The sequence below is a fragment of the Saimiri boliviensis genome, chromosome 14, assembly GCF_048565385.1.
Source record: "Saimiri boliviensis isolate mSaiBol1 chromosome 14, mSaiBol1.pri, whole genome shotgun sequence".
Taxonomy (NCBI): domain Eukaryota; kingdom Metazoa; phylum Chordata; class Mammalia; order Primates; family Cebidae; genus Saimiri; species Saimiri boliviensis.
Genome location: NC_133462.1, coordinates 81,086,494 through 81,112,409, shown reverse-complemented (window position 1 = coordinate 81,112,409; position 25,916 = coordinate 81,086,494). Strand labels below are relative to the sequence as shown.

Below are 25,916 nucleotides of genomic sequence, written 5' to 3'. Positions count from 1 at the left end.
TTTTTTTTTTAATTGTACAGAGAGAATGGGAATTTAATCAGAAATGTATTCATTGCCAAGTTTTTTTTTTATTTCATCACAGAAAATATTATCTTTAGAACCAATTCAAACTTCATTACACATAGAATTCCTAGGCTAAATGAAATCAAAATTCTAGTAATGTTTCTAATGTTTAACATAATTGGAAATGAACCTTATCTTATAAAATTCTTCATCTATTTCTTTAAGTAACATAGTAACGTGCCTGTTATAAAGAGTCCATTTACCACAATTGAAGAAACCTTTAAACACCTTCTTGACAACCATATGAAATGTAAGACAGAACTATTCCACTTTCTTAATATTTCTCCTGCTATTTTCCCATTTTTGTAAATAGGCAACTTTAATGTCCTCTTAAAAGCTTTTGTAAAACCAACAAAACTCTATTTTCCTTCAAATGTTATTTTATTTACAGTGTTTGAAGTGTGCTTGTGAATTATCTTGTATGTTACGTTGGTCTTATATTCTACCCTTCATTTTTGTTTCCATGTGCAAGATGTATATCTTTTTGTTTTTTGAGCTTCACTTAAAAATATGTATATACTTTTTAGAGCAGTTTTAGGTTGATGCCAAAAAGTACAGGGATTTTCCATATACCTCCCCAACACATTTCCCCTGCTGGCAACAAGCCCCTGCCCTCACAGAGTGGCAGTAGTACATGTGTTATAATTGATGAACCTGTGTTGACAGGTCAGTATCACCCAAAGGCCCTGGTTTACATTAGGGTTCATTCTTGGTGTTGTGAATTCTGTGGGTTTCTACAAATGTGTAAGATGACATGTATCTGTCATTGTAGTATCATTCTGAGTAGTTACACTGCCCAAAAACTCCTCTGTGCTCTGCCTTTTCATCCCTCCCTCCCCTGTAGCTCCTGGCAACCATTAATCTTTTTGCCATTTCCTTGGTTTTACCTTTTCTAGAATGTCATGTAGTTGGAATCCTACAGTATGCAGCCTTTTCAGACTGTCCTCTTCTATTCAGTAATAAGCATTTAGCTTCTTCCATGTCTTTTCATGGCTTGATAGCTCATTTCTTTTTACAGCTGAATACTATTGCATCTTCTAGATGCACTGTAATTTATCTATTCATAGACTGGAGGACTGTATCCTTTTTTAATGTGTTCAAAGGCACAATTAGGAAACAGTCAAGTTATACTATTCATTCACTGTCCTAGTTGAAAACTGCCTTACTTGTCTTCTTTTCTACTTCTCTAGAAAAAGCACTAAGAGTTTTCCTTGCCATTGGCTGTTCTTTAAAGAAATCTTCTTATTTGGTGATACGTCTCTTCCAATAGCTATACATAAGAAGCTACTCAGAAAAAGTTCTCAAGGCTTGATGGATGAATTAACAAAACGTAAATCAGAAAGCTGGAAGTAATTTGTATTGTTGTCTAATCCCCTAGAAACTTCTGATTTCTAACCCCCTGTCCATGGAAAGTTTAAGCTTCCAGAATCTAGTTGTTTGGAGGTCTCTAGTTCCCCAGCCTTCTGACTACCACAGTCGCTTATGTGATTATAACTGCTCCTTGACTTACGATAGGGTCATGTCCAGATAAACCCATCAGAAGTTGAAAATATTGTTAAGTTGACCATGTATATGGTCACCTATCCTACTGAACATCATAGCATTTCCTACCCTACCTAAAACATACTCAGCACACTTGCATTAGCCTCTAATTGGGCAAAATCATCTTGCAACACAGTACACCATACAATATCAGTTATTTACCCATGGAATCTTGTGGCTGACTGAGAGCTCTGGCTCACTGCCACAGTTTGGCATTATGACAGTGTCATACCCTATAGCTAGGGAAAAGTTCAAAATTCAAAATTTGAATTATGATTTCTACCAAGTGTGTATCACTTTTGCACCATTAAGATCTACTCAAGGCAGATTTTAATACTCCTTTCTCTGGTTTCTGGCCATTCTGTAGACCATCTCTAAGAAGATACCAACCTTTAAGAAATAGTTTGAAAGTCAAAAACTAGAGCAGCCCAGAAAGCTGAAATGTGAGCGTTAATGCCCAGAAGATGTCTTTGAGTGAGAAATGAGGAATGTTTGAAGTTGCCCAGTCGTTTCTCTTAGTTTCTCAGAGAGACATCGCTTCACTTTAAAACTTGGAGCAGAGGTTGGTTCCAGATGGTTTTAAATAGCTGTGTAGATAGAGTTAGGCAGAAAACTCAGAAAGCACAGATATTCTTCTTTTAAACTTGAAAACTTAGAGCATTCCTAGGGAAGAGAGAATCTCACCAGGAGAGACTCAATCAGATTTTGTTTATAATTTGCAGGGAGGGTGGCATGGCAAAGTGCCAGTAACTGCCCATCTCTTCCCAGTGCATATTGGAAGACCTAATCTCTGTACTTTTTCTACATGTAATTATTATAGTCACGGGCTTCTCTTTCAGGTATTTTTAGCTTTTAAAAGTTACAGATTTGAATCTCTCTCAGTCTTTCTTGTCTTGAGACTAAGATCTTAATCTTCATACTTAACAAGCTCATTTTGGATGTAATTCATGACATGATTCATCTATATTTCCTGTGAAGTTACTGAAATATGCTGTATCTTTATGTCTTCAACTTGGAGGAATGCAAATATCACCTGATCCAGCAGTTGAAAATATTTCTCAAACGTTTCTGTCTTGCTTTTAGGACCTTTGTTTTTGTCATTGTTAGATTGCAGAAGAAAATTTATTTAAGGGCCCAGATAAGAAAAAAAATGAAAGTGGGCTTTTGAACACCCAGTTCACAGGCCAGATAACCAGTGACATTGAAAAGCAGTCATAGTTTCCTTTTCTTCATTGGCAGATAGACACCTGGATTCATTCAGCACAATCCCAAGCATTGGCAGGCTCACAGGTTTAAAGATAATTTTTTTGTTTTATTTATAGAACAGAGATCAAAACTATCCAGGAATGGTGAAATCTTCCTATGAGAATGGAATAATGAGAATTTTTAGATTTCAAAAATGAAAATACAGAATGTTAGCTTATGTGTGGTTTCAAATCCTGTGGTTCTGACCTATACATATCACAAAGAATGCCCCTGGAAGTTAAAACGTGGGAGAGTGGGAGAGTTTGGAATAAATAAAATAGCATTTTAGTTATAATGTAATACTTCTTGCTTCAGACCACATGTGTAGACTCGTTGGTTTTGTGTCGTAGATGATAAGGACTACCTACCCCCAGAAGAATCCTTACCAAGGGTGGCATGGCAAGGTGTCCCTCCACCTGCAAACAGAGTTTTAACTATTCAGTATTAGACTAGGCAGTATTATTCAGTGTAATACTTCTTTCCTTTTTTTCAAATGTCCTCAGTGTTCCCTGTAATAAACATTCACTGGTTTCTGAAAAGTTTAATTGTGAAACCTCAGATATCTGACCACCAGGAAAGGCTGTTGGGAGGCTCCTTAGCATTTATAATATATCAGTTGACTCAGACTCAGTAAAGAGAGTTACTGTGATTTCAGGTTTTGAGTAAACAGATGGGAAGCCGCAAGATCAATGTCGCGAGCCAGAGCAGGTGGCAGGTGGTGGTTCCCTGACGTTACCCACCTTTCAAAATTCATGAGTCTCTTGAAAGGCTGAGTTAGGTCCACATGCAACATGGGCAGTGAGAATTATAAGCACAGAGAAGCGTCTTCTTCAGAAGTGAGGTAGATTGGCATCTATCCAGCTGTGCCCAAGAAATGCTTTCAGAAAGTGTCCCCCCATTCCCTCCTGTTTTTTAACTCATCCTGAGAACTCCCAGGAGGTATTATGGGTATAAAGTAAATTCAGTTACTATTATTTTCTACCCACTAAATGTCTCATCTTCTTGACATTAGTATGTGATACCACATGCAACGTTGGTTTAGGTTTCTAATCGGATAAACTCGATATGAGAAGCTTTCTATACCAGGAGGTCACTGTGCTCTGTGTGGGGAGCCTGCAAATGTGCCCCACACTTGGGCCACCTACTTTCCTGGGCTGGCACGTCGGAAGCAAGCCAGCCACCCAACTGAAGAGGTTACTGTCTTCTCTTAATTGGCCAGAAGAGCTGTGTGGGCTCCTGAGGCTTGGGAGAGCTGGATTTAAAATAACAGGCTTTGATACCTGAGGCAAGTGGTGCTTTTCCTATAAAACTGCGCAACGGAGGAGACTACAGTTCAGCCACTGCGGCATCACAAAGCACAGGTGATCAGTTGCTCTTGCTCCTGCAGGTCTGTACCGTGTGTAAGCGTTATTGCCGAGTTTAGAATGAGGAAACTGAGACCAGCGTAAGAAAATTAAATGCCAATTATTTAACTCCTGGGCGAGGTTCCATGGTCCCGGAGAAAGGGGACAGGGAAGTCACGCCAATTTCCTGGGGCGTGGGGTTTTTATGGCTAGAAGGAACCAGCAACAGCTGGGTGCTCTGATTGACTCCAGGGGAGCGGGATTGAGACGGGGCGGGCCGCTATTGGCTGGCGGGTTGTTGGGCAGGTTTTCCAGTGGGAGAGCTGGCCAGGAGCCTTGCATCAGCTGGAGCCTTCCAGGGGAGCCATATGGCAGAGCTAGGTGCCGAGTGCAGAGCCTGGTGCCTGGTGCAGAGGTGGGTGTGTCCAACCTCCCAGCGAGGCAACCGGCCTTACACCGTGCATATCTTTTTTAAAATTGTTTGTTTGAGATGGAGTTTATTTATTTATTTACTATCTATTCGAGATGGAGTTTCACTCTTGTTGCCCAGGCTGGAGTGCAGTGGTGCTGTCTTGGCTCATTGCAACCTGTGCCTCCTGGGTTCAAGGGATTCTTCTGCTGCAGCCTCCCAAGTAGCTGGGATTATAGGCGCATGCCACCGCACTGGGCTGATTTTTTTGTATTTTTAGTAGAAACGGAGTTTTATCATGTTAGCCAGGCTGGTCTTTTAACTCCTGACCTTAGGTGATCCATCTGCCTTGGCCTCCCAAAGTGCTGGGATTACAGGGATGAGCCACCATGCCAAGCCAGTACTGTGCATATCTTAATCCAAACCCCTCTCAGACCAACACCAGCAGTATTCTTCTGTTTGTTGACAGGTCTCTTTGAGGATAGAACTTGCGTCTTGCTAGTTATTCTGTCCCTAGGTTCTGATGTTGTACCTAGAATATAGTAGATGCTCAGTAAACATCATCTGGGTGTTGGTGGTAGTGATAAAAGTGCTGCAAACAATTTTGGCTAATTTAGAATCTGTGTTAGGCTGTTCTTGCACTTGCTGTAAAGAAATACCTGGGGCTGGGTAATTTATTTAAAAAAAAAAAAAAGATTTAATTGGCTTTTGGTTCTTCAGGCTGTTGAGGAACTATATAGTGCTGGCATCAGCTTCTGGTGAGGGCCTCAGGAAGCCACAGTCATGGTGGAAGGTAGAGTGGGGAGCAGGGGTGTCACAAAGCAAGAGAGGGAGCAAGACAGAGACAAAGGCGAGATGTCACATCCAACCAAATCTCATGAGACCTCACTCACCATCACGATGATAGCACCAGGCCATGAGGGATCCACCCAGGACTCCAACACCTTCCACCAGGCCCTACCTTCAACACTGGGAATTAGGTTTCAACATGAGATTTAGAGGGGACAACATCTAAAACAAGTCAGAGTCTTGAAGAAACAAAAACAAAAACAAAAAAGAATAGTAATTTTCAATGGAAAAGAAACTGTATGTGTTTTTCATGTTGATTATTCATGGAGATACAGAGATGTCTTTCTTTGTCTAACAAGACTGCCATTAAGGCTCTTCCTGCATATTGAAAAATGGTGGATTTTAGATTTAAATTCACATCTTTTCACAGTTTTTGTCCTCAACTATGCTCTTCAGTAAGAAGTTTATCATTTGGGTCTCAGCCAAGTGTCCCCTCCTTGGACAGGCCTCCCCCAAACATGCCGCCAAGCTTCACAGTCACATCACCCTGTTTTGTTTTCTGCAGAAGACTTAATCACTCCTTGTATTTTCGTGTTTATTCCTTTATTGTCTTGTCTTTGATGTAAAGCTTCATGGGAGCAGGGCCTTGCCTCTCTTACTCACTGTTAGACCCCCGTCACATGGTAAGTAGTGGTCACTTATCAAATACATTGTGGGTAGACTGCTGAGTGGGCTGTGCTCCAGACAAACTCTAGAGAAAAGGAGACGTCTAATCTGTGCTAACCTCCTTTGCCAGTTCTGCAGTGTCAGATAGAAGTCCCATTCACCACTGGAGAAGAGGGGACAGTATTTTGTAATAAAGAAAAAAATGTCACCAGCAAATGTCCTTTGCTTCTTCTTCTCCCTGCTTCACCAGCTATACAGATTAAAAGTGGGGAGTGGTTGCCCGGGCTTGTTTTTGGTTGTGAAACGTACACCCCGAGACCATCTCAGATTCGAAAGCCATCAATGCCACTTACTGTGTGGTCTCTGCGTGCATTGCGTAGGGGGCAGCAGGCAGAAGACCCTCAGAGCTGGTTGGCCGGGCTGCTCTTTGGGCAGCTGGGACCACTCACTCATGCACTCTGGGACACCAAGATTCAGGTTTGTGCCTTCGCACAATTATGAATGGCCACATATCAGGAACCTTAGAGATGCTTAGGAATAGTCAAAGCTTTAATTATTTAACCCAAGACTGTCAGGAAACCACTCCACTGAGTATTTGGGAAAGATGGCTCTTTGAGCACACAGTTGCAGTAGGGACAAGGGGAGAGGGAAGCAAGGGACATTCACATCCCAGCTTGTGAGTCAGGGGACTGGCCACCGTCCCGTCTGTTCTCATTCCATTTTACCCCTCTTGTCTACTGTGTTATTTTTCTCTTTTCCCGTCTCCTGTTGTCGCCGAGGATCTTGTTGTGTAGCGGTCTTAGGGGAAAAATGTAGATAGCACTTAGAATGTGCGTTAGGTTTGATTTTAGCCTTCAAGAATGCCAGAAGTTGGAGTGAAGGATTGTTTCTTTATAAACACAAAGAATATTCACAAGTTGTCATTTCTTAGTAAAACATGATTAACAAAATGTACTTTCTGTAGAAACGTTTATATATCTGAATAAAATTCCATTCCACTCCCTGATGAGGGAAGAAGCGAGGACAGGGCTGCAGTGGGCCCAGATTCCAGCGTGCCTGACCTCTGCAGCCTTCCCAGAGCTATGCTGCTCTTGCACCGTTTCCCAAAGAGCTCAGCCATGTGGAAATCAGTGACAAAAGTAATTGCTGCCTCCAAATATAATTTCTTTACACTCGGTGCAGAAAACCTGCCTTGAGCAAGCAGCATATGAGTTGGAGAGAAAGAAGGAAATGGTTTTTTAAGTAAAGAAAGATCCCTGGGCCTCTTTACCTTTCTGCTTGAGGGTTGAATCCTAAGCCACTGAGGTGGACCTGACAGTCAGGTCAGCCCAGCCTTTGCTCAGCAGGGACAAGGATGCTCCTGGGAAACAGTGAGTGCTGGGTGCCCTCCTTCCCACCTCCCACTCCTGTTTTCTGCTTCCCGCCTCTGCTGGTTAACCTCTTGGCAAGGACAAGCATATCACACACAGAACAAGGAAAAACCAGTGTTGTTTCAAAGAAGAGCACATGGAGAAGGGGGTTGTGGAAACAATATGGACAATACATCCATTACTGGGTTCCCTTCAGAATAGAGACAGGGAACAATTAGGTGGAATATTACCCCAACTTCTAAAGGTGGTAGGTAGCATGGAAAATTGGTGTAGCTGTAACTGTTAGAGATCCGCTAAGAGCTGCATTTGTCAAGAGTCTCAAAAGAGTCTGATGATCTCTTTCAAGGCCAGATTTACTAACCTATCTGTCTTAGTCCAGATGCCAGCATTTCACACCTACCTAAAAGGATGTGGGAATAAAAATTACAGGTGCATTTGGTTAATTATGCCCCTTACTTGACATAATTGCAGGCTCAGACAGCCAGGTGGTCATTATTTTGATTGGTCTAATTAGTCAGATGTGTTCACATGCAGCTGCATGCAGTATTCTGGGCAGGTTCAGAAAAGGCACATTAAAGAAAATCCAGTTGAAGCCTTTTTAGAGCTTGTCCTCAGATACATAATAATTCTTACCAACTAGTATTATTAGTGACATAACACTTAAAGTACCTTGATGAGAGTTTAAGGAGAAAAAGAAAGGGAGAAAGTCCATTCATAGCCAAAGGAAAACTACCCAACATTGAATACAGGACGAGTGAGTGGTTTCTGGTTTAGCCATTGATAAACCATCTTACTAAGTCAGAAAAGTAGTCCAACCACTGTGTTTGTGCTTCATGTATAAAATAGCATCCTCACCCTCATCTATTAATAGAAACAAAGTGTTATTACGTTTATTATAATTGGTGTTTGAAGCATCGCAAGTTTGTGGTGCTCAGCTTACATGTGTTCCTCAGTAAGCTTTTTAGGTCAGAATAGAGATTGCTCCAATACTTCTTACAGCAACGTAAACGCTGCAACCCTTTTAAAAAGAGTAAAGACTTCCCTGAAGAAAATGAGAATTTATCCTTCAGTACTCAGCCCTGGATGTACTCAAAAGAAAGCTGTACTTCTGAGTGCTCCCGGAAGAAAAACCGTGAAATTATAATAGTGTACAAAGGCTTGATTCTAATCTCCCTGCAGTCCTTGCCCTCTCACTCGTGCAGACTCAGCTGCCTTTACAGACCTCCATTCTCCCTGCTATGTGCCTTTTGGGCCACTGCAGCTTCATGTTTTCTTTTCCCATTAAGACCAGGAAACATGTTCTTGGCCGCTTTGTGAGGGGATGGTGGTTCCTGTGCTGACTGACAGAGTCTGGGAGGGGACAGAATTGCCTGTGCTCGACTGACTGACTGACTGACTGACTTGGAGGGGGCACTGGTGCCCATGTTCTTACTGACTTGGAGGGGGCAATGGTGCCCATATTCTGACTGACTGACTCTGGGAGGGCAGAGGTGCCCAGGCTGTGCCTGACTGACTGACTCTGGTTTTATTTCTGTTTAGATGAGTTCTGGTTCTCCGATGGGTCCTTATCAGATAAGTCCAAGTGCGCAGATCCTGGCCTGATGCCCCTCCCGGACACAGCCACAGGGTTAGATTGGACCCACCTCGTGGATGCTGCACGAGCATTTGAAGGTAAAGACTCACCAGCCACTGGCCTCACCCCTTACCCCCGAGCGCGTTCCTGCAGGGCCTGTGCAGCATCTTAGGGGAACATGTCTGTCTTGCATTGTCTGGTCAGAGTTTTGAATGCCTTGCCCTGTTGGATGATGAAAACAAGCAGCGGCAGGCTTGGGCTATGACTGGGAACATTTCCTAAGGGAGACCATGTCATTTAGTAAAAGGAACACTAGGCAAGAAATCCCAAAACCTGAATTCTAGTTCAGGCACCAACTGGGTGGGACTTGTTTTCTTCTCTGAGAAGTAGAGGTGATGGCATAAGGAGCACCTGTGTCTTTCCTCACAGGGTATGATTTCGGGGAGACACTTAGGAGGCGGGAGCTGCTGGGCTTAGCAGGACGAGCACAGGCTGAGGAGTCTGGTCACTTGGTGTAAACACAGACGCCGGTGTGATCGGCTTGACCCATGCAATGTCTCTACCTGTCAGGACCTTGGCTGCTTCCTCTAAAAATGTGGGTCGGTGAGGATAGGCAAGCTAGCCAGGCTCCAGGGGCCATCCAGCTGCCACACTGTCTTCTGTCATTTTTGGTGGTGTGAATATTAGAATGTTGAGGCTACCCCTTTAGGAACGCCTTTGTCCAGCTCGCAGAGGAAGGTGCTTGCTTCACCTGCATCCTCCGGACCTCACGGTGATACCACGTACACCTGTGGCCCTTGGGATCGTGACTTTTATGACTTTTTGCCTGTTAACGTTCCTGAGCTAGACTTCTATGACTATTTAACTCGGTGAATGTTAAATAGTAATTCTTTGGGACATGTGTTGAATTAATTTGGTCTTCAGTCTTCTCATCTATAAAAGGAAGAACCGAAGAACCTGTAAAGAAGGCATCATCTAGTCCTAAACCTCGAGTTCTGTGGTTTTGTTGTCAGCAAATATTTCTAAGTTGAAGTAAGAGTATAGGTGGTAGTTGGCCCAGAGGGGAGAAAGTATGATGTGGGAATTCTCCCTAGCTAGTGCTCTCAGATACATGAATGCCTAAATTAAACAGAAAATAATGTAGTATTCTGTTTGCCAAAGGAGACAACTTTGGTTATCTGACCTTTAACATTGATAGATAAGATAATGTGGAAGGAGTTAATGCCGTGTTTACTTTTTGATGCTACTCCATGGGATAGCATGTCATGAAAATTTAGTTGAGAATGTGCACCCGCTTTGGCTAATCAGATTCTCTCATATCAATGTTGCCTCGGGTAGCATCCCAGTGACCTGTTCCACTGTCTCCTGAGTTGCATGGTGGTGACTAGCGTGATCAGTCTCCTTAGTACTTTAAAGAGAAATGTCTTCAGGTAGATAACCCAGTTGCCCTGCTCGTGACTTTATCTTTCTATACCTGTTCTCAAGGCCATCTCTGAGCTAGAGTAAACATTATAAAGAAAAGATGACTCAAAATATGTCCATGTGCTTGTTGATGTCATTGTTAGAAACTAACAAAGGCAGTTCAAAATGCGTATTGCCTTAGACTACTCTGGAATAATGCTGTGCCATGCTTCAGTCAGTACATCTGAAAACAGGCTTGGAAAATGGAATTTACCTGCCTATTGGATTGAGATCCCATGATCCCTATAAAATCCAATAGCGTAATTGACCCCTGGCAGACTTGTTTCTCCCACATTGATCCACCTCATTTATGCTACACATTTCAGCATATGATATGTTCACCTTCATTTAAGGGCTAAAGTTGACTTTGGATATGAGTTTAAGAATTTAGATTTTACTGTACCACTTAAGAAGAGAGCAGAGGCACCAAATTAAGCTGTCAAATAATGACTACTTAAGTATGTTTAAACTCTATTAGTGCAAGGATCATAATAAATGGTATGGTTGTGGGTGAGAGCCAGGCATTCTGTGCCCAAGGACTCAGTATGCTGCCTCCAAAAGGGAGGCATGTTTCCAGACCACACTGCTGACCGTAAGTCAGTGGTAGTAGAATTAAGTAAGAAAAACAGAAGCAAAACACACAAAAAACTGACCATTTAGAAAGTTTTAAATGTTACTCTAATAATAATTCTTCTGGGAAGAATGAATGAATATGATGAGTAATTTTTTTTAGGATTATGAAAAAGATGCTACCTAAGTCTGGACTACACCCAGAGAGAGTGTAGTTCTTAAAGAAAAATATATTTCTGAAACATTTACCTCAGTGAAAAGAAGGGAAAATTAACTAATTTAACTGTACTTCAAAAAGAATCCACAAAAACTGTGAAAGAAAAACACACAAGGAAAGCAAAGGAATGAAATAAGTTGTTAAAAAAAAAAAAATTTGGCCGAGCGCGGTGGCTCAAGCCTGTAATACTAGCACTTTGGGAGGCCGAGGCGGGTGGATCACGAGGTCGAGAGATCGAGACCATTCTGGTCAACATGGTGAAACCCCGTCTCTACTAAAAATACAAAACCTTAGCTGGGCATGGTGGCGTGTGCCTGTAATCCCAGCTACTCAGGAGGCTGAGGCAAGAGAATTGCTTGAACCCAGGAGGCGGAGGTTGCGGTGAGCCGAGATCGTGCCATTGCACTCCAGCCTGGGTAACAAGAGCGAAACTCTGTCTCAAAAAAAAAAAAAAAAAAAAAAAAAGCTGGCAAATGAAATTTCACTGCAATTTATAAATAAAACTAACAACCTGTTTTTCTTTGAATACTGATAAACCAATAGCAGATTTGATCCAAAATATCAAAAGTACAAATGAACCAAATTAGAAAGAAGGTTAAATTAACATGAGAAAAAGACAGTGGGACTGGAATGAACTATAGAACTGTGCTGTCTCCCTGAAGAGGACAATCAACTGCAGTGACTTGTTATTACCTCCAGGATAGGAATGTTATTACCCCTCTCTGGCTTGGATTATGAAGACCTCGTGATCATTTGGGGTCTTGCACTCCCCGCCATAATGCAAACCAGGCCAGCCTGAACCATAAAATCTGGTCAAGACGAGACCCTGTCCTTACTAAAGAACTTGGTTTCCTGTAAATCTAAATATCTAAATGTACAGTATTAGTAATCAGCTGTAGAGGCTGAAGGAAACCTGTCAAAGGACAGTTTAGAGATGCAAGCTCAGAACACTCTCCTTAGTTCACTCATACACACAACCTGCCCACCTTAGCCGATCCAGTTGTGGGGCTCTGTATTTACCCAGAAAATTACTTTTCTGTCTTTAATGATATAAGATGATGCACTTGATCACCTAATGTTTTGCACATCTTGTCAGCCTACTTAGCTGGTTCCTTCCGCACAAAAAACAAGTACACAATCCTAACCCCCAGCTTCTGGCCCCACGTGGATCTCAGTCTTGTATATTTTCTAATTAGTATGTTCTCTGGGTGACATTTAAAAAAAGAGACATAGAGATTTTTTTAATTACTAAGGAAAGTCAAGCAGCTATATAGGAGTACATTTGGTGGATAAGGTACTTAGATTATTTCTTGCAAGAAAACATGGCAGGGAGCACAGCAAACAGTCAAAGGCCAAAGTGTGGAAGGCATTGAAAAAGTCATTCAAGAATATCCCCAAACACCAAATATTACTTGAAACTACCAAGTTTACAGTTAATTGTTTTTAGAGTTTCAAAGAGTAATGATGCCCTTGTGTGTGTGTGTGTGTGTGTGTGTGTGTGTGTGTGTGTGTGTGTATAAATTCAAAAGCAGCCTTCTTGCATTATAGGATTCTTTCCTGATACACATGAAAGATAATTATAAGACAATATCAGTCTTTAATATTAGTATGAGAAAGCTTAGATGAAATTCAGTAGTAAATTGAAAAGATTATTTATTGTTATTGGCAAGAGTTTAGTTAGTTTAATAAAAGAAAAACTTTTATTAAAAAGTTATAGTAGGTGAAGTAATTAAAATCTATATCAATTTGCCCCAAAAAGTATATCTAATAGAATTAGAACCTATTTTTCCAAAAATTAAGATTTGAGAGATGCCCCCAAAGGCTAATATCTACTTTATTCCAAATGGTTACATAGTACTTAATAGAAAAATGTTTATAAGCAGATTGCTTATGTCCAGAAACTAAACAAATGTACTTTTTGAGACCGTGCCCTTTAATTTTTATACTGGAATCTGTGACATTTAAACAAGGAATGCAAAGAAAAAGGTAATCAATCTTGGAGATAAAAAATTTTTACATAGGATTTTATACATAGAAAATATGAAAAATCAAAATGAAGTTTAGTTAGAGATTATAAACTAGGTAATTAGGTTATTTTGAAATTTACTTTTATAAGCTTCATTTTGAAGTGTTGTTAAATTTTTTAGTATCTACTGCTGTATAACAAACCACCCCCAAAATTTATGGCTAAAAACAACAATAGTTTATTATTTCTCATGATTCTCTGGGTTGACTAGGCTCAGCTGGGTGGTTCTTCTGCTCCGTATGTTCCTAGCTGGGTTCACCCTAGCAGCTGTGTGCAGCTGGAGCTCAACTGGATCTGGAGCATTAAGGAAACTTCACTCACCTGTCTGTGTCTGGAATGGCTGAGGCTTAGTGAGACCCCTGCCTTTGGCAGAGTAGTTGTATTTATTCATATGGGACTTAAGGAATTAGAAGAACAAAAGCAGAAGCTCTGTGATGTCTTAAGGCCTGGTTTTGGATGTCCCAGAACATTATATTCACCACCTTCTATTTAGGTCAAAGCAGTTCACAAGGCCAGTATTCCAGGGGTGAGAGACAGAATCTACCTCTTGATGGCAGGGGTGGCAGGTGCATACAGGGAGGGAGGAGTTGTTGGCAGCTGTCTTTGCCGACAGCTCTTCACTGTATTAGTCACATGACACCTTAGATACATCAGTAAGATTGAATTAACATGTTCTTTGAGAGGTAAACCATCATCAAAATTATGAAAGAATTCCAAGGAACACTTTAATATTGAAAAGTCTTAATATGTAAGACTAGAAATGGATAGAAAACTTCATAGTAAAGAGGACGGTTTTTCCTGAATTAACTTGTAGAGTTAATGCAGTTTCAAAAAAAATAGTTAAAGAACTAAATTTGCCACCATTTGGAAAATAGGTAAACGATATTCAACCAAAAGTTCTATTATAACTTAATAATAAACAGCATAATACTCAAAAATAGGGTTAAGAATTTTTGAAGATTGGGAGGGCGAGGCAGGTGGATCACGAGGTCAGGAGATCGAGACCATCCTGGTCAACATGGTGAAACCCTGTCTCTACTAAAAATACAAAAAAAAATTAGCTGGGCATAGTGGCACGAGCCTGTAGTCCCAGCTACTTGGGAGGCTAAGGCAGGAGAATTGCTTGAACCCAGGAGGTGTAGGTTGTGGTTAGCCGAGATCGCGCCACTGCACTCCAACCTGAGTAACAAGAGCAAAACTCTGTCTCAAAAAAAAAAAAAAAAGAATTTTTGAAGAAAAATTAAGAGCTCAAACAGAAATCTGAATATATTTAAGAGTTACATAGGAAAGGAATTTATGTATTCCATTTGGATTTAGGTATTTTAAAAGTCAATTTTAGAAAAACTCAGAGTAAGATTACCGTTTTGGAAGCAAGATTTTGCTTTAATTATGGAGTAGTGAGAGAACATACAAAATGTAATATGGTCAGATAAAGGTACTTAAATATTTAAATCGTTTATCAACCTGAAAGAGAATGTTGAAAGAGGAAATACTGGATGTTAGGGAAAGATTTCTAAAGAATGTGATAGGTAAAACCAGGATACCTAAAGTACATAAAGGAACTTACCCAGCAAAAAAAAAAAAACACCAAACCCACAGTAAACAAATGGTCAAGGCATGTGAATACAAATTTCACAAAAGACAAATACACAATAAATAAGAAGGTGAAAATTGTTCAACCACACATGTAAATTGAAAGAATAATGAGCTACCAGCTTACACTTTTTGAATATGAAAAATGATACAGTAGCTCTGGGAAGCTATGAAAAATACTCACAGCTGGTATCATTATAAAGATTATAAAGTGATCCATCTTTTTGTTCAAGCAATATGTTAATATGTTACTAGTGCCAGAAAACTGTACCTACCTTTTGACCAGAAATCTAATTCCTGAGAATTTGCATACAAAAAATTAATAAAAAGAATTAAAAAGCTTCCAATAGAAAATATTATGCATTATTAAAATTTTATTTTAGTAAGTGATCAAGTAACATATCTCTACCCAAACAGATATTTAAAAAAAAAAAGAAAAAAAGTCCTTCATAGTCTAAGAAGGCAAAAAGTAGGTTGGATTCCCTGTGCCTCCCCCATGGTGTGAAGATCAAGTTCAAAAAGCTGACTGAGTCACATTTTAGACTTTGTTTTAATGTATGTGGTTCTTTTGTTTGGTGGAGGGCAAGATGTATCCTTTTTACATGTCAGAATTCGTAAGTAAAACTGACGGTCTATCTGGTTCAATAAGATCATTGTTTTGCCACCCTGCAGTGCTTATCATACCCTTTTTTATGCAGAATCATGTCAAGTTTGGGGGTACCTGATGATGTATATAATGGCTTTCATCCCCCCTTAAACATGGTAACGGGAACAAACCCAACTAGAAAACCTGGCTGTGGGTCAAACTGAAGCTGGGGAAGGGAAGTGCAGTCTCTTCAAAAGCTCTAGGATTTTGAGTAGCTCTCATTCATCAGAATATCAGGAAGAGGCAGCTGCTATGTTTTTAGCATTTGTTGAATGGATAATGTTGTTTTCAGTGAACATAGGCTTCAAAGGTAAAATGACCAACTAATGATCTTAGACTCTGGATTCCATATCCCGGCCCCACGAAGGCCTGCCCTCCTAGGTTTCCATCTTTCCCCATTGGTGGTGGAGATCTCCATCTTCCTATAGCTGTTGGGGCGCATGTATGTATGTGTGCTCCTGCACAAATATGAATGTGAAAGACACATGCAGAGTTAACAATTCACATGCCAGGCACCATTGTAGCAATGAAATGCTCCACAAAGCATGTTTTCCAAAAATTCTAAGTCTGTATCTTTAATTGGTTGTGTTCTGTAGGCCCTTGGTTTCTTAAACAGAGCATAATAAGCATCATTTTTTATGATGAGAACATTTTCTGTTATGAAGCATCCGCTTAAAGTTGATAAAGTTGTTATAATTATTGATATTTGACCACTATGTGTATGAGAGAGAGAGAGAGAGAGAGAGAGAGAGAGAGAGAGAGAGAATACAAGTATAAACAAAATGTGAATTAATGGTAACATAATTAGTGAAAAAAATGGAAAGAAAAATGACTACTACATGGATGAAAAATACAAAGTCAAATTTAGAATAGTAAATCCATTTAAATTATCTCACAAGTAAATTAAAATTGTTTTAGGCCAATGCAATAGTTGTTTTTAAAAGAATGATTTCAGGACTTTTTCTTCTTAATTACTCATAGGCAGATACTAGGCCATTATCTTTCTACATGCATGGAGAAGCCTCCGAAGGCCTAAACCAGAGAATTTTAGGTGGAAGATAGTTCAGTGCAGCGTTTTTTGTTTTGTTTTTTTCCCTTTCCTAGTGGCCAGTTAAGTCTGTTTTCTGCAGTGCAATAAGCATAGGTGTCAGAATCAAAACTTTTAATTTTCTGCATGTAGCTACAAAGCCCTACTTTGTCTTTAGTTTGCAGTTCTGATAAAGACATATTAGAACAGCATTGTGGAAATAGGTTTAATCTAGCCTGGTACTTGAATGTCCCATTTGGAATGTATCTGGGGCAGGTACTATTGTTCTATTCCTCACTCTCGACAGACATGACGCATTGATCAGGCCATTCACCCCCGCCGATCCAGCCTTGGCCTTATGTTATAGGTGCTGTAGGCACCCTAGATAGGGTCATGGGAGTGACTTGCGGTCATCTGTTTTGCCATCTCAGCTCTAGGATATGGAATAACCTGTTGACTCTTCATCTTTTTGTTTAGTGCTAAATGTACTAAAAATAAGAAGGTTTTTTAAAAAGATTATTTTAAAGGATGGATTGTTTTGTGTGTCAGCCATACCCAGTATTCCACCTTAGCCAGATCTGCTTGCACTGGAAAGAACAGGAAAGAAAACGGAAGAGTCTACACATGTGGAATGCGGGTGATTGGCTCTGTACCAACCACACATGAAGTTCCTGCTCTTGTGCCTGTCTTTTCTGATGGTTTTGTTTGTGCCATTTGGTTCTATCTCAGTAATTACTTGATTATTGAATATTTATCATCACAGAAATAAGCTGTAGGGGCATAAAGCTTCCACTGGAAACTGTCTCTAAGATTAGCTATTTTATAAAGTAGGTTAGCATCTATACTTAATCAAATAGCAGCGTTCTGCTTGTATTTCAGCCGCCCAAGCATTTCAAACCCAAAGTGAAATCCTGTTTGTGAAATTACATTGCTAGCAAAACTCTCCTTTTGGCTTCTTGCCTCCTGACCAGTAGGACCTTGTTTCTCCCCAGGGAATGTCTGAGTAACTGCTAGTAGCAAATTCTGATTTCTGTTAAATATGTGGATATTTTATCAATTAAGGTAAAAACGGATGAAGGAAACTGAGGCATGTTCATCCATGTATTTAGACTTGACCATCAGACCCAAATATGTTAAGAAAGATAGAAAGGTAACTGAATTACTACTGGCTTGCATAAAATGAGGGTGAGCCAATGAAACTCTTACACGGTTAGACAAATTCTTTATCCGTTTTCTTTTCCATTTCTTTTCTGGTCAATAAAGTCACTATGGAATAAAAATGTATCTCCTAATGATTTTTTCAAATGTGATGTGTTCCCATATTCTGGGCCCTTTACAAAACAGAGGGTTGGTTATGTGGGGCAGCACTACAGCCCGGGCCCCCCCAAGTCCCCTAGAGCAGCCCAAGCCCAGCCGGGATTCTGCCCCCAGCTCTGCTGTGCACATCACATCATATGTAGGAGTTGGCAGGGCCCCAGTTATGCTGTTGATCTTAATTAAATTGCAAATTACTTTAGGCAAAAAGCCTACTATGCAGTACCAAATTGGTAATATGATTCTCTCTCAGAAATGTACAGTTACAGAATGTTTATCATCTTACAAAAGATTTGATGTACGGAGCTTTACAGAAAGGTTAGTTGAAAGACGTCTGCCTGCCTAGGGCAGGTGTGTTAGCAAAGGGGGTCACATGTGTGGAGAACTGTCTGTGTGATCAGTAGCTGGGTGCATTCGGGAGGGCCCAGGCCTCTGTCAGGGCACTGATGGTGCCTTTGGCACCACAGCCACAGCCTCCAGCCTTGGCTTTCCTTCATGTGTCCTGGCAGCTTCGATGTCACCATCCTTTTTAATTAACTGAAAGTGTATGACCTGCCATAAAGCAAACAAGCAGGTAGTCTCATTAGGAGGCTCGTCTAGCAGCCAGAGGGAGGCAGAGTGGGGTCTATTAAGAACAGAGCACCCCTGACACAGACCCAAGTGCAATCTCTCCAGCATTCATCATTTGGTAGGAAAAGGACTGCCATAGCACTGACACACCTGCTATGCATCTCAGTTCCTACTGTGGATACATACATGTGCTCAGAAACCAGAGAGACTCCAGGGAATTGGGTGGGGGGTATCACTGAATAGATTGCTTGGTTCTCACTTCCATGTGGTTCAAAAACAGAATATTCTTCTGCATGCCATTCAGCATTTCTGAATTACTGTTCTTGGTCAGCGCTCAGTCCCCCAGAGCCAGGCCAGTCTGGCACCCATTCTTAAGGCTATTCTATTCCCTTTCCTTCCTACCTCTTAAAACATTGAATGTTAAGTTCCTAGTGTCAAAAATAGAAATGTCCTTGTGCTATGATAAGGCATTGTAGTCATACTGATCATTGGTACTACTGCTGTAAATACTGTGCCCCTCAGATCTTCCTTTAAGAGTTTCTAGTGAGATTACTTAGCTAGTCTCTCTCACCACCTCTCTCTTGCATTTGTGGAGTGAGTCATTTAAGTAAGCCCACAATTGTGGTGTATGCTCATGGTCGGATCCATGTGTATATGGCATACCATGTGTCTTTGTTGTACACTATAGCCCTGCTTCCAACCAACAGTGAAAACAAACATGCAATGTGTTATCTCATCGCATTGGCGTTACATGATACTGGCTCTCAAGGGTTTCCCCTGGTCCATCAAACACACCCACACCCTGTACTTCACATAACCACGTTTTGTCAGCCTTGTGTGGGCCCCAGAGATTCTCAAGTACAGAGAGATACTTCTGTTCATAGGAAAATTCTAAATCTTATTTCAGGTCTTGACTCAGATGAAGAACTGGGGCTGCTCTGTCACCACACGTCCTATCTAGGTGATTGTCTGGGGCTGCTCGTTGGCTCCTGATATCCTGTGACCTTTTCTATATATTTCATGTGTCTGCACGTCTGCATGGTTATTCCCGCTCTGAGGGTTGGGGGTGCACAGCGGGACATGTGCCCTGGCTGTTCTGTCTCAAGAACCTTCTCTGGGTTTGGGGAGAACTTGAGAGAGAGGTCCCTCTCCTTGGTTCTGTCAGTCGAGTCATTATCCAACTATTATTTCATGCATAGCCGGCAGCTTTGGCATTCCTTGGGATGTGGAAAGAAGAAAGCAAATTGGCTTTAGCAATCCCATGTCTGCTAATTGTCCCCATGGCTGTGATGTGCATAGGCTATCCAGCCCAGGAGGACGGCCAATCTCCATGCTTTCTCCTTCTCAGCAGCTTGCCTGAATTTGTTTTTCTTCATTTTGTTACAAAACAAGGCAGTAACTGATTTGAAGGGGGCGGGGGCAAGATTTTACTTAGCTACTGCATTTCCACAAAGAAACATGGCCTTGCAGTGATTACTAACCTTTCTTTCTGTGTGTGTTTCTCCCCTCCCCAGACCAGAGGGTGGCATCCTTCTGCACCCTGACAGATATGCAGCATGGGCAGGACCTGGAAGGGGCCCAAGAACTGCCCTTGTGTGTAGATCCAGGCAGTGGCAAAGAGTTCATGGACACAACTGGGTATGTGAGCTCCTGTGGACCCCTCGCCCCTGCTGTTCCAGGCATGATTAGCAAAGATTCGGCTAACTGGCTAACCGTGAGCCATCAGGCGACCATATTCCACCGTGCCCTTTCCCTATCCTGAAGAATCCAAAGAAAGGACTGAGTTGGACTGACTTGGCTCCCTGCCCTGCTGTTGGAGACCACGCTTGGCTGCATGGTCTGCCAAGACTTGTGACCCTGTGCCCACGGTGACTAGCCTCACTGTCAGAGAGGGCAAGAAGGGGCCTCAAGGTCAGCGTCTGCTGCCAAATTACTGCAACAGCACCAGGCAGGGATAACTTGCTGATTGGCCTTCCGCCTGCCAACCTGCACATGCTGACCAGCCCAGGACATGGCTCCTCCCAGAACTTGACGCTTGATCCGGCCTCCTGCCCTCCATTGAAATATGTTGGGAATGCCCTACTCTTTTCCCTATATTTATGATATGTTCATTCCCCATAAAATGTGTGTTCTTTACTTGTGTCATCCATTCTTAATTCTAACTTCTGTATGAACTGAATATAAAAGTTGGAATTAACTTCGTTAACTTACATGTTCGCATTGGTAAGGAGCTTCATAATGTTGTCATCATTAGGAAAGGGAAATTGGGGAAATTGATTACTTGGTTCCCAGGACTTCATTTGGGTCTACCTTGTTGTCTTAATTGGCTAACCTAATTTAAATAATGTATCTTTTGTTTTCCTGCCAACCTTTATATCTATAGAGATTCTGAATCTCTTTTTAAATCAATGAGGTCCCAAAATATGCTTTCCACTAGAGCAGCAATATGGACACGTTCCCAGTCTGACATAATATAATATATCTGCTTGCAGGGCTCTAAGTTCATGAAATAATTTTTTTGAGTGAAAACTTGACTAACGAAAATGCTGAATTGACTCTCTTGAGTTCTAATTCTATCCTTTTTTGCTAGGGAGCGTTCTCCATCAACACTGACGGGTAAAGTTAATCAGCTGGAATTAATTCTTCGACAACTCCAGACAGACCTTCGTAAGGTAATCTATTGGACAAGCATAAACAGAACTCTTTGTCTTACAAAATCAACCTTTTATAACTACTACAAGTAAATTGAAGAGATTCAGGAAAGGAAACTGCCCTACACAAACCAATAATAAATAGAAACAGATGCTCTTGAAGTGTCACTCCATCTGCAGACCTGCAGCTGATGTATTTTATTTTGTGGGGTGCAGGGATCTTGACGGATATGAGTAAACGATGAGCCTGTGGTGCGGCCAATCTTCACTGTGAAGTAGAAGCATGGTGGGCCAGCGTTTTTTAATTCAGTGAGTTATCAGTTGCACCAACTCTGTATAAGGACCTCAGAGGAGTCCATTGTTGCCAGAAAGCCTAGTCTCTCTGAGTCCTGTCCTCTGCCTGAGACAGCGTCACAGTACTCAAAACTTCTGCTCTACACATCAACCTGCACATGGTCTGTCCTCAAAAGAAATTAAATCCCGTATCCCGCAAATACTTGCTGAGCTCTATTCCATCAGCCCCGTTCTAGAGAGCCACTTGGCTGTTCAGGGAAACAGAATGGGGTGCAGTAGCGAGCGGGAGGGCATCACAGGAAGGTTTTTGTTGTGATGGTTTGGTTTGGCTTTTGAAGAAGGGAGAAATCGTAGCTGGTGAGAAGCTGAGGAAAGGATTCAGTTGGGAGGGAAATCATGATGAGGGTGAAGAGCAAGTGGGTGGAGTTCTGATGTAGTCACAAGGAGGGAGCTGGGCTTGGGTAGGACTAGGGACAGCTCACACACAGTTACCAGAGCGGAGCAGAGTATGTGTGCATGCGCATGCGTTCATGTATGCACACGTTCATTCACATACATAGAGTCCAGACAGAGATGTTGGAAAATTTCTCCGTTTCTTTTTTTTCTAGTTAGGAGCTGAGAGTGAGTGGTGGGAAGGAGTATAAGAGCTTTGTGGATAGAGGATACAGGTGTACTGCAGCTTGTAAACCATCAGGTATATTTAGGAGACTTGCCAAACAAAACTAAAGCACATTTGAATTTGGAGCATAAATTAAAGCGATTTCTCTTTTCTTGGTTGTGTGTTTTTTCCCCAGCTTGGGTGACCAGCTGTCCCAGTTTGCCCAGGATGGATACATTTTCCAGGATATGGAACTTTCCGTACTAAAACCAGCAAAGTCCCATGCAGGCTGGGGTGGCTGGTCACTCTATCTCAAGCTGCAAGTATAGAATCGTTGGAGATTTGAATTTAGCCAATATTAAGGTTTAGACAGGAAATCAGGAGAGGAGAGAGAGAGAGAGAGAGAGAGAGACAGACAGACAGGCAGACAGACAGACACCCTAGGATGTATACAGGGCATGAATAAATCCAAGGACCTAGAGTCCAAGCCGGTTGAAGAGAAATAATGTCACTTCTGGGGAATGGCTGGGGGCGGGGGTGTTGATGGGGAGTGAAAATAAGAGTAAGATTGATAATATTGATGGGTTCTGTCATTGCTGGAGGAGTAGATACTGGAGAATTTATTTTTAAAAGCAGGAGGTGGTGACCAAAAAGTAGGAACTTGAAACTTTTAGAAAGATGTGCAGTCATTGACAATAGCATGGTATAGGGTGTGGGCATGATAGTGGGAGTTGAGGAGGGGCGGATTTGAAGGTCACTGAGAGAAAGCGACAGAGAAGCTGAATGGCCAGAGTGTCAGATGGAACATCTCAGTGGATTCAAAATCATCAACACAGATGATGGGGAGGGGTGTGGAGAAAAGAGCAAATCAGGTTCTAGAATCTTCCCTTGATGATTGCAACTGAGGGTACAGTAGATAATTGTAGCCGGCAGGGGGTAGCAGGTCTCAGGACATAACGGCACGTTTTCCGGAGGAGCTGGCATTGTAGGAAGGAGCAGTGATCTGGGCTGAACAATGGGCGATGCACTGTCTGCCTGCCCGACCCCTGTAGTGAGCTGCTGGGGACAGTGTCCTCAGGAAGGAGCCAAGATTCACTTAGAGCACAGAGACGAAGGGGTTTCAGGAGGAGAGACTGAGCGTGCACAAGGTCTTCATGGCAGAATCCAGGTTCCATGGGTCACAATAAAAGGTTTGCAGGGATGTGGAGAGGTGGGCAGCTAAGTTGCAGCAGAGATGTTCTGAGCTGTGGGACTCAGACTCTTGGGAAAGAGAGTCATGGTGAGGAGTGTCCAGGGAGAATCAGTATCCAGGGTGGACTGCAGGTGCTCCTTACAGGGAAGTGAGCCGCCAGCTCTGATTCAGGCCTCCTCTGGGGACCAGGGTCTTTCAGGTCAGTGGCCAAGCAGGTGGTATTGGGGAGGGCCTCAGAAAGGATCAGGAAATAAGGAAATCTTGAGGGCAGGAGTGGACATGCTACCAAGGGTGGGGGCGTTCACTCACCTTACTCTCAGTGCTCCTGCTCAGTGCTGCGAGTGGCATCTGGTGACATTAGTGGTCGAGTTAGATTCCATTACAAAAGTACCGATTGCTGCAATCTGACGATGACCCCTCTATCCATTTGGGGGATGGCATCCTTTTCAGCAGGTGGGGCCTGAAACTGGTGCTGTACGTTTTTTACTGTTCTGTGTTGGAAACTCCAGATGTGATTCTTCTGAAAATCTTGATTATTTTTACATAGTTTTTAATGGCAGACTTTAAGGGTCATTATGGAAATGTAGTATAACAGGAAAGTTTAAGATGGAATGAAAGACCTAAGTACGTATTTTATTATAAACATATGTAACAGCTATGCTGATACCAGCTTTTGACTTAGAAAGCTCTGTGCAATTTTCAAAGGGTATTACCTTGAACCTCACTGTAGTCTCCCATTTTTGGATGGAGGGTAATATAAACTATGATTAACCCCTTCCACCTTAGCACCCCTTGGGAGCAGACTGGGATGGAAGAACAGGGCGTGTGGAGTCGTTCCCATCCCTTTGTCAACAGCAGGATCCGGCAAGTCCTCTCACTGAACAGTCACCCTTTCTCCCCTCAAAAAGTAAATAAGTAAAAATGAGAATACAAGATTCTCATAGCCCAGCGTAGGAAGAATGACTGTATCTGTCCGTCTCCATGACTCAGTTTGTTTCTACTCTGACCAGGAAAAACAAGACAAGGCAGTTCTCCAGGCGGAAGTGCAGCACCTGAGACAGGACAACATGAGGCTGCAGGAGGAGTCCCAGACCGCCACCGCTCAGCTGCGGAAGTTCACAGAATGGTTCTTCAACACCATCGACAAGAAATCGTAGCCAGTCTGCACCTCATCAAGGGACCATTGGGAAATGCCTCTTGTCCTTTGAAGTCACAAACATGTGGTTTTTATGTGTGCTTTCAGCCAATTGTAGGTGTCTTTGCTGTTCCATTCTGTGTAGCACCATTCACCACAGCAGGGTAGGGGGCCTCGACTCTTTCTCGGTAACCACAGCAGAGAGCAGCGCCGATGTGAAGATGAGTGAATGTAACTCCTGGTGTGAAGATGAATGTAAACCCTGGCGATAGTTGAGACCTTTTTCTTTTAGACTCTGCTAAGACAATGCTCTGGCTTGGTTTTATTTCCTATATATCAGGTGACCTGGTAGAGACGTAAAGCGATTTACCATAGTTTGGGCTTTAGTATTGTAAAGTAAACATGAAAACAAATAATCAGACATATACTTTAATGTTAAAGGTGCTCTATTTTTTTGGATGTACAGTAGTTTTATTTCCACAGCCACATTACCATAGCAATAAGAAAGGAGGCATAGTAAATAGTTGGAAAAGCTTTGTGGGGGGATTTAAAAAAAAAAAAGCACTGATGTGTTTAACACTAGTTCAAATGCAGTTACCTTAGAGACTTATTTATTTGCAGGAACAAATGGTGCCTGAATATTAACAGTGTTCTGATTTAAAAAAAAAAAAAAAAAGATACATACGCCTTGTCAATGGCTCACCGAGTTGTCAGTAGTCACTTCAACTCTTAGTTCACGTTTGTATAGTTGTTCTGCTGCCAAGAAAGGAGAGAATCTGCTTACTCACTAGAACTTCCCTGTGTGCGATGAGCCAGCAGAACCACTGGTACAATGCCAGATTTGTTTATCTTTGTACAGAAGCTTTGATGAAGTGTCTTGTATTTAACACCCTTATTTAAGCTTATTTAACCTTAAGTTGTTAATTTTATAAAATTTGGTTTGGCCTGCACTACAGTGAGGGATGGAGGTAGCTGCAGGCTCAGAAGAGACTGGGCTTGCACAGATCAGACCGAGAAGCAGGGTGAGGAGGTTCTAACGACTGGATGCTGCTAGTAACACGTTGTTTGTATTGCTTTACCATTTTTAACTGTTATATTTGAGATGAACATACATTTTGCTTTTTTAATAAATGTTTAAAAGAAGTCCACATAAGAAATGGTGTTGTCAGGTGACTGTAGATTTTTTATGATCTGACATGTGAACCATCTGACTGTTATGTGAATTTATTTTAGGTCATTTAGGACCTTGATTTATATTAAATACTGTTTAGCTGCCTAATTCTGTATAGAATCCCAGACTGATTTCAGGAAAGAGTAACTAGTTATTAGTAGCTGTTATGTGCCAGACACTATTCTCTGAACTTTTCATCCATCTCATTTAATCTCGACAGTATCTTTAATAGGTGGGAAGTGGGGTCCCCATTTACAACCACATGAACTGTGGCTCAAGTGAAGTAATTTACCCAAGATTGCCTTTTTAAAAAAAACAAAAACAAAAACAAAAAAAAAAAACGCATTTTATTTAACAATTAGGTGTTGCCAGAACTTTGGGAGGCCAAGGCAGGCAAATCATCTGAGGTCAGGAGTTCAAGACCAGCCTGACCAACATGGAGAAACCCCAT

General features: G+C 41.7%; 1 protein-coding gene across 4 annotated transcripts in view; it reads left to right on the top strand.

Moving 5' to 3' along the window:
* SIPA1L2 (signal induced proliferation associated 1 like 2) overlaps positions 1-25,573 on the top strand; it is a 236,811-nt gene extending 211,238 nt beyond the window's left edge. For 3 of the 4 annotated variants that reach the window (XM_039464242.2, XM_039464241.2, XM_074385330.1), the window contains 5 exons: positions 8,967-9,098; positions 19,332-19,385; positions 19,939-20,062; positions 21,015-21,096; positions 24,170-25,573. In XM_039464242.2, coding sequence (XP_039320176.1) covers positions 8,967-9,098; positions 19,332-19,385; positions 19,939-20,062; positions 21,015-21,096; positions 24,170-24,316 — 539 coding nt within the window. In that variant the 3' untranslated portion in view covers positions 24,317-25,573. The remainder of the gene's footprint in view (positions 1-8,966; positions 9,099-19,331; positions 19,386-19,938; positions 20,063-21,014; positions 21,097-24,169) is intronic. The other variant, XM_039464243.2, reaches the window with a different exon arrangement.
* Positions 25,574-25,916: the final 343 nt, after the last annotated feature.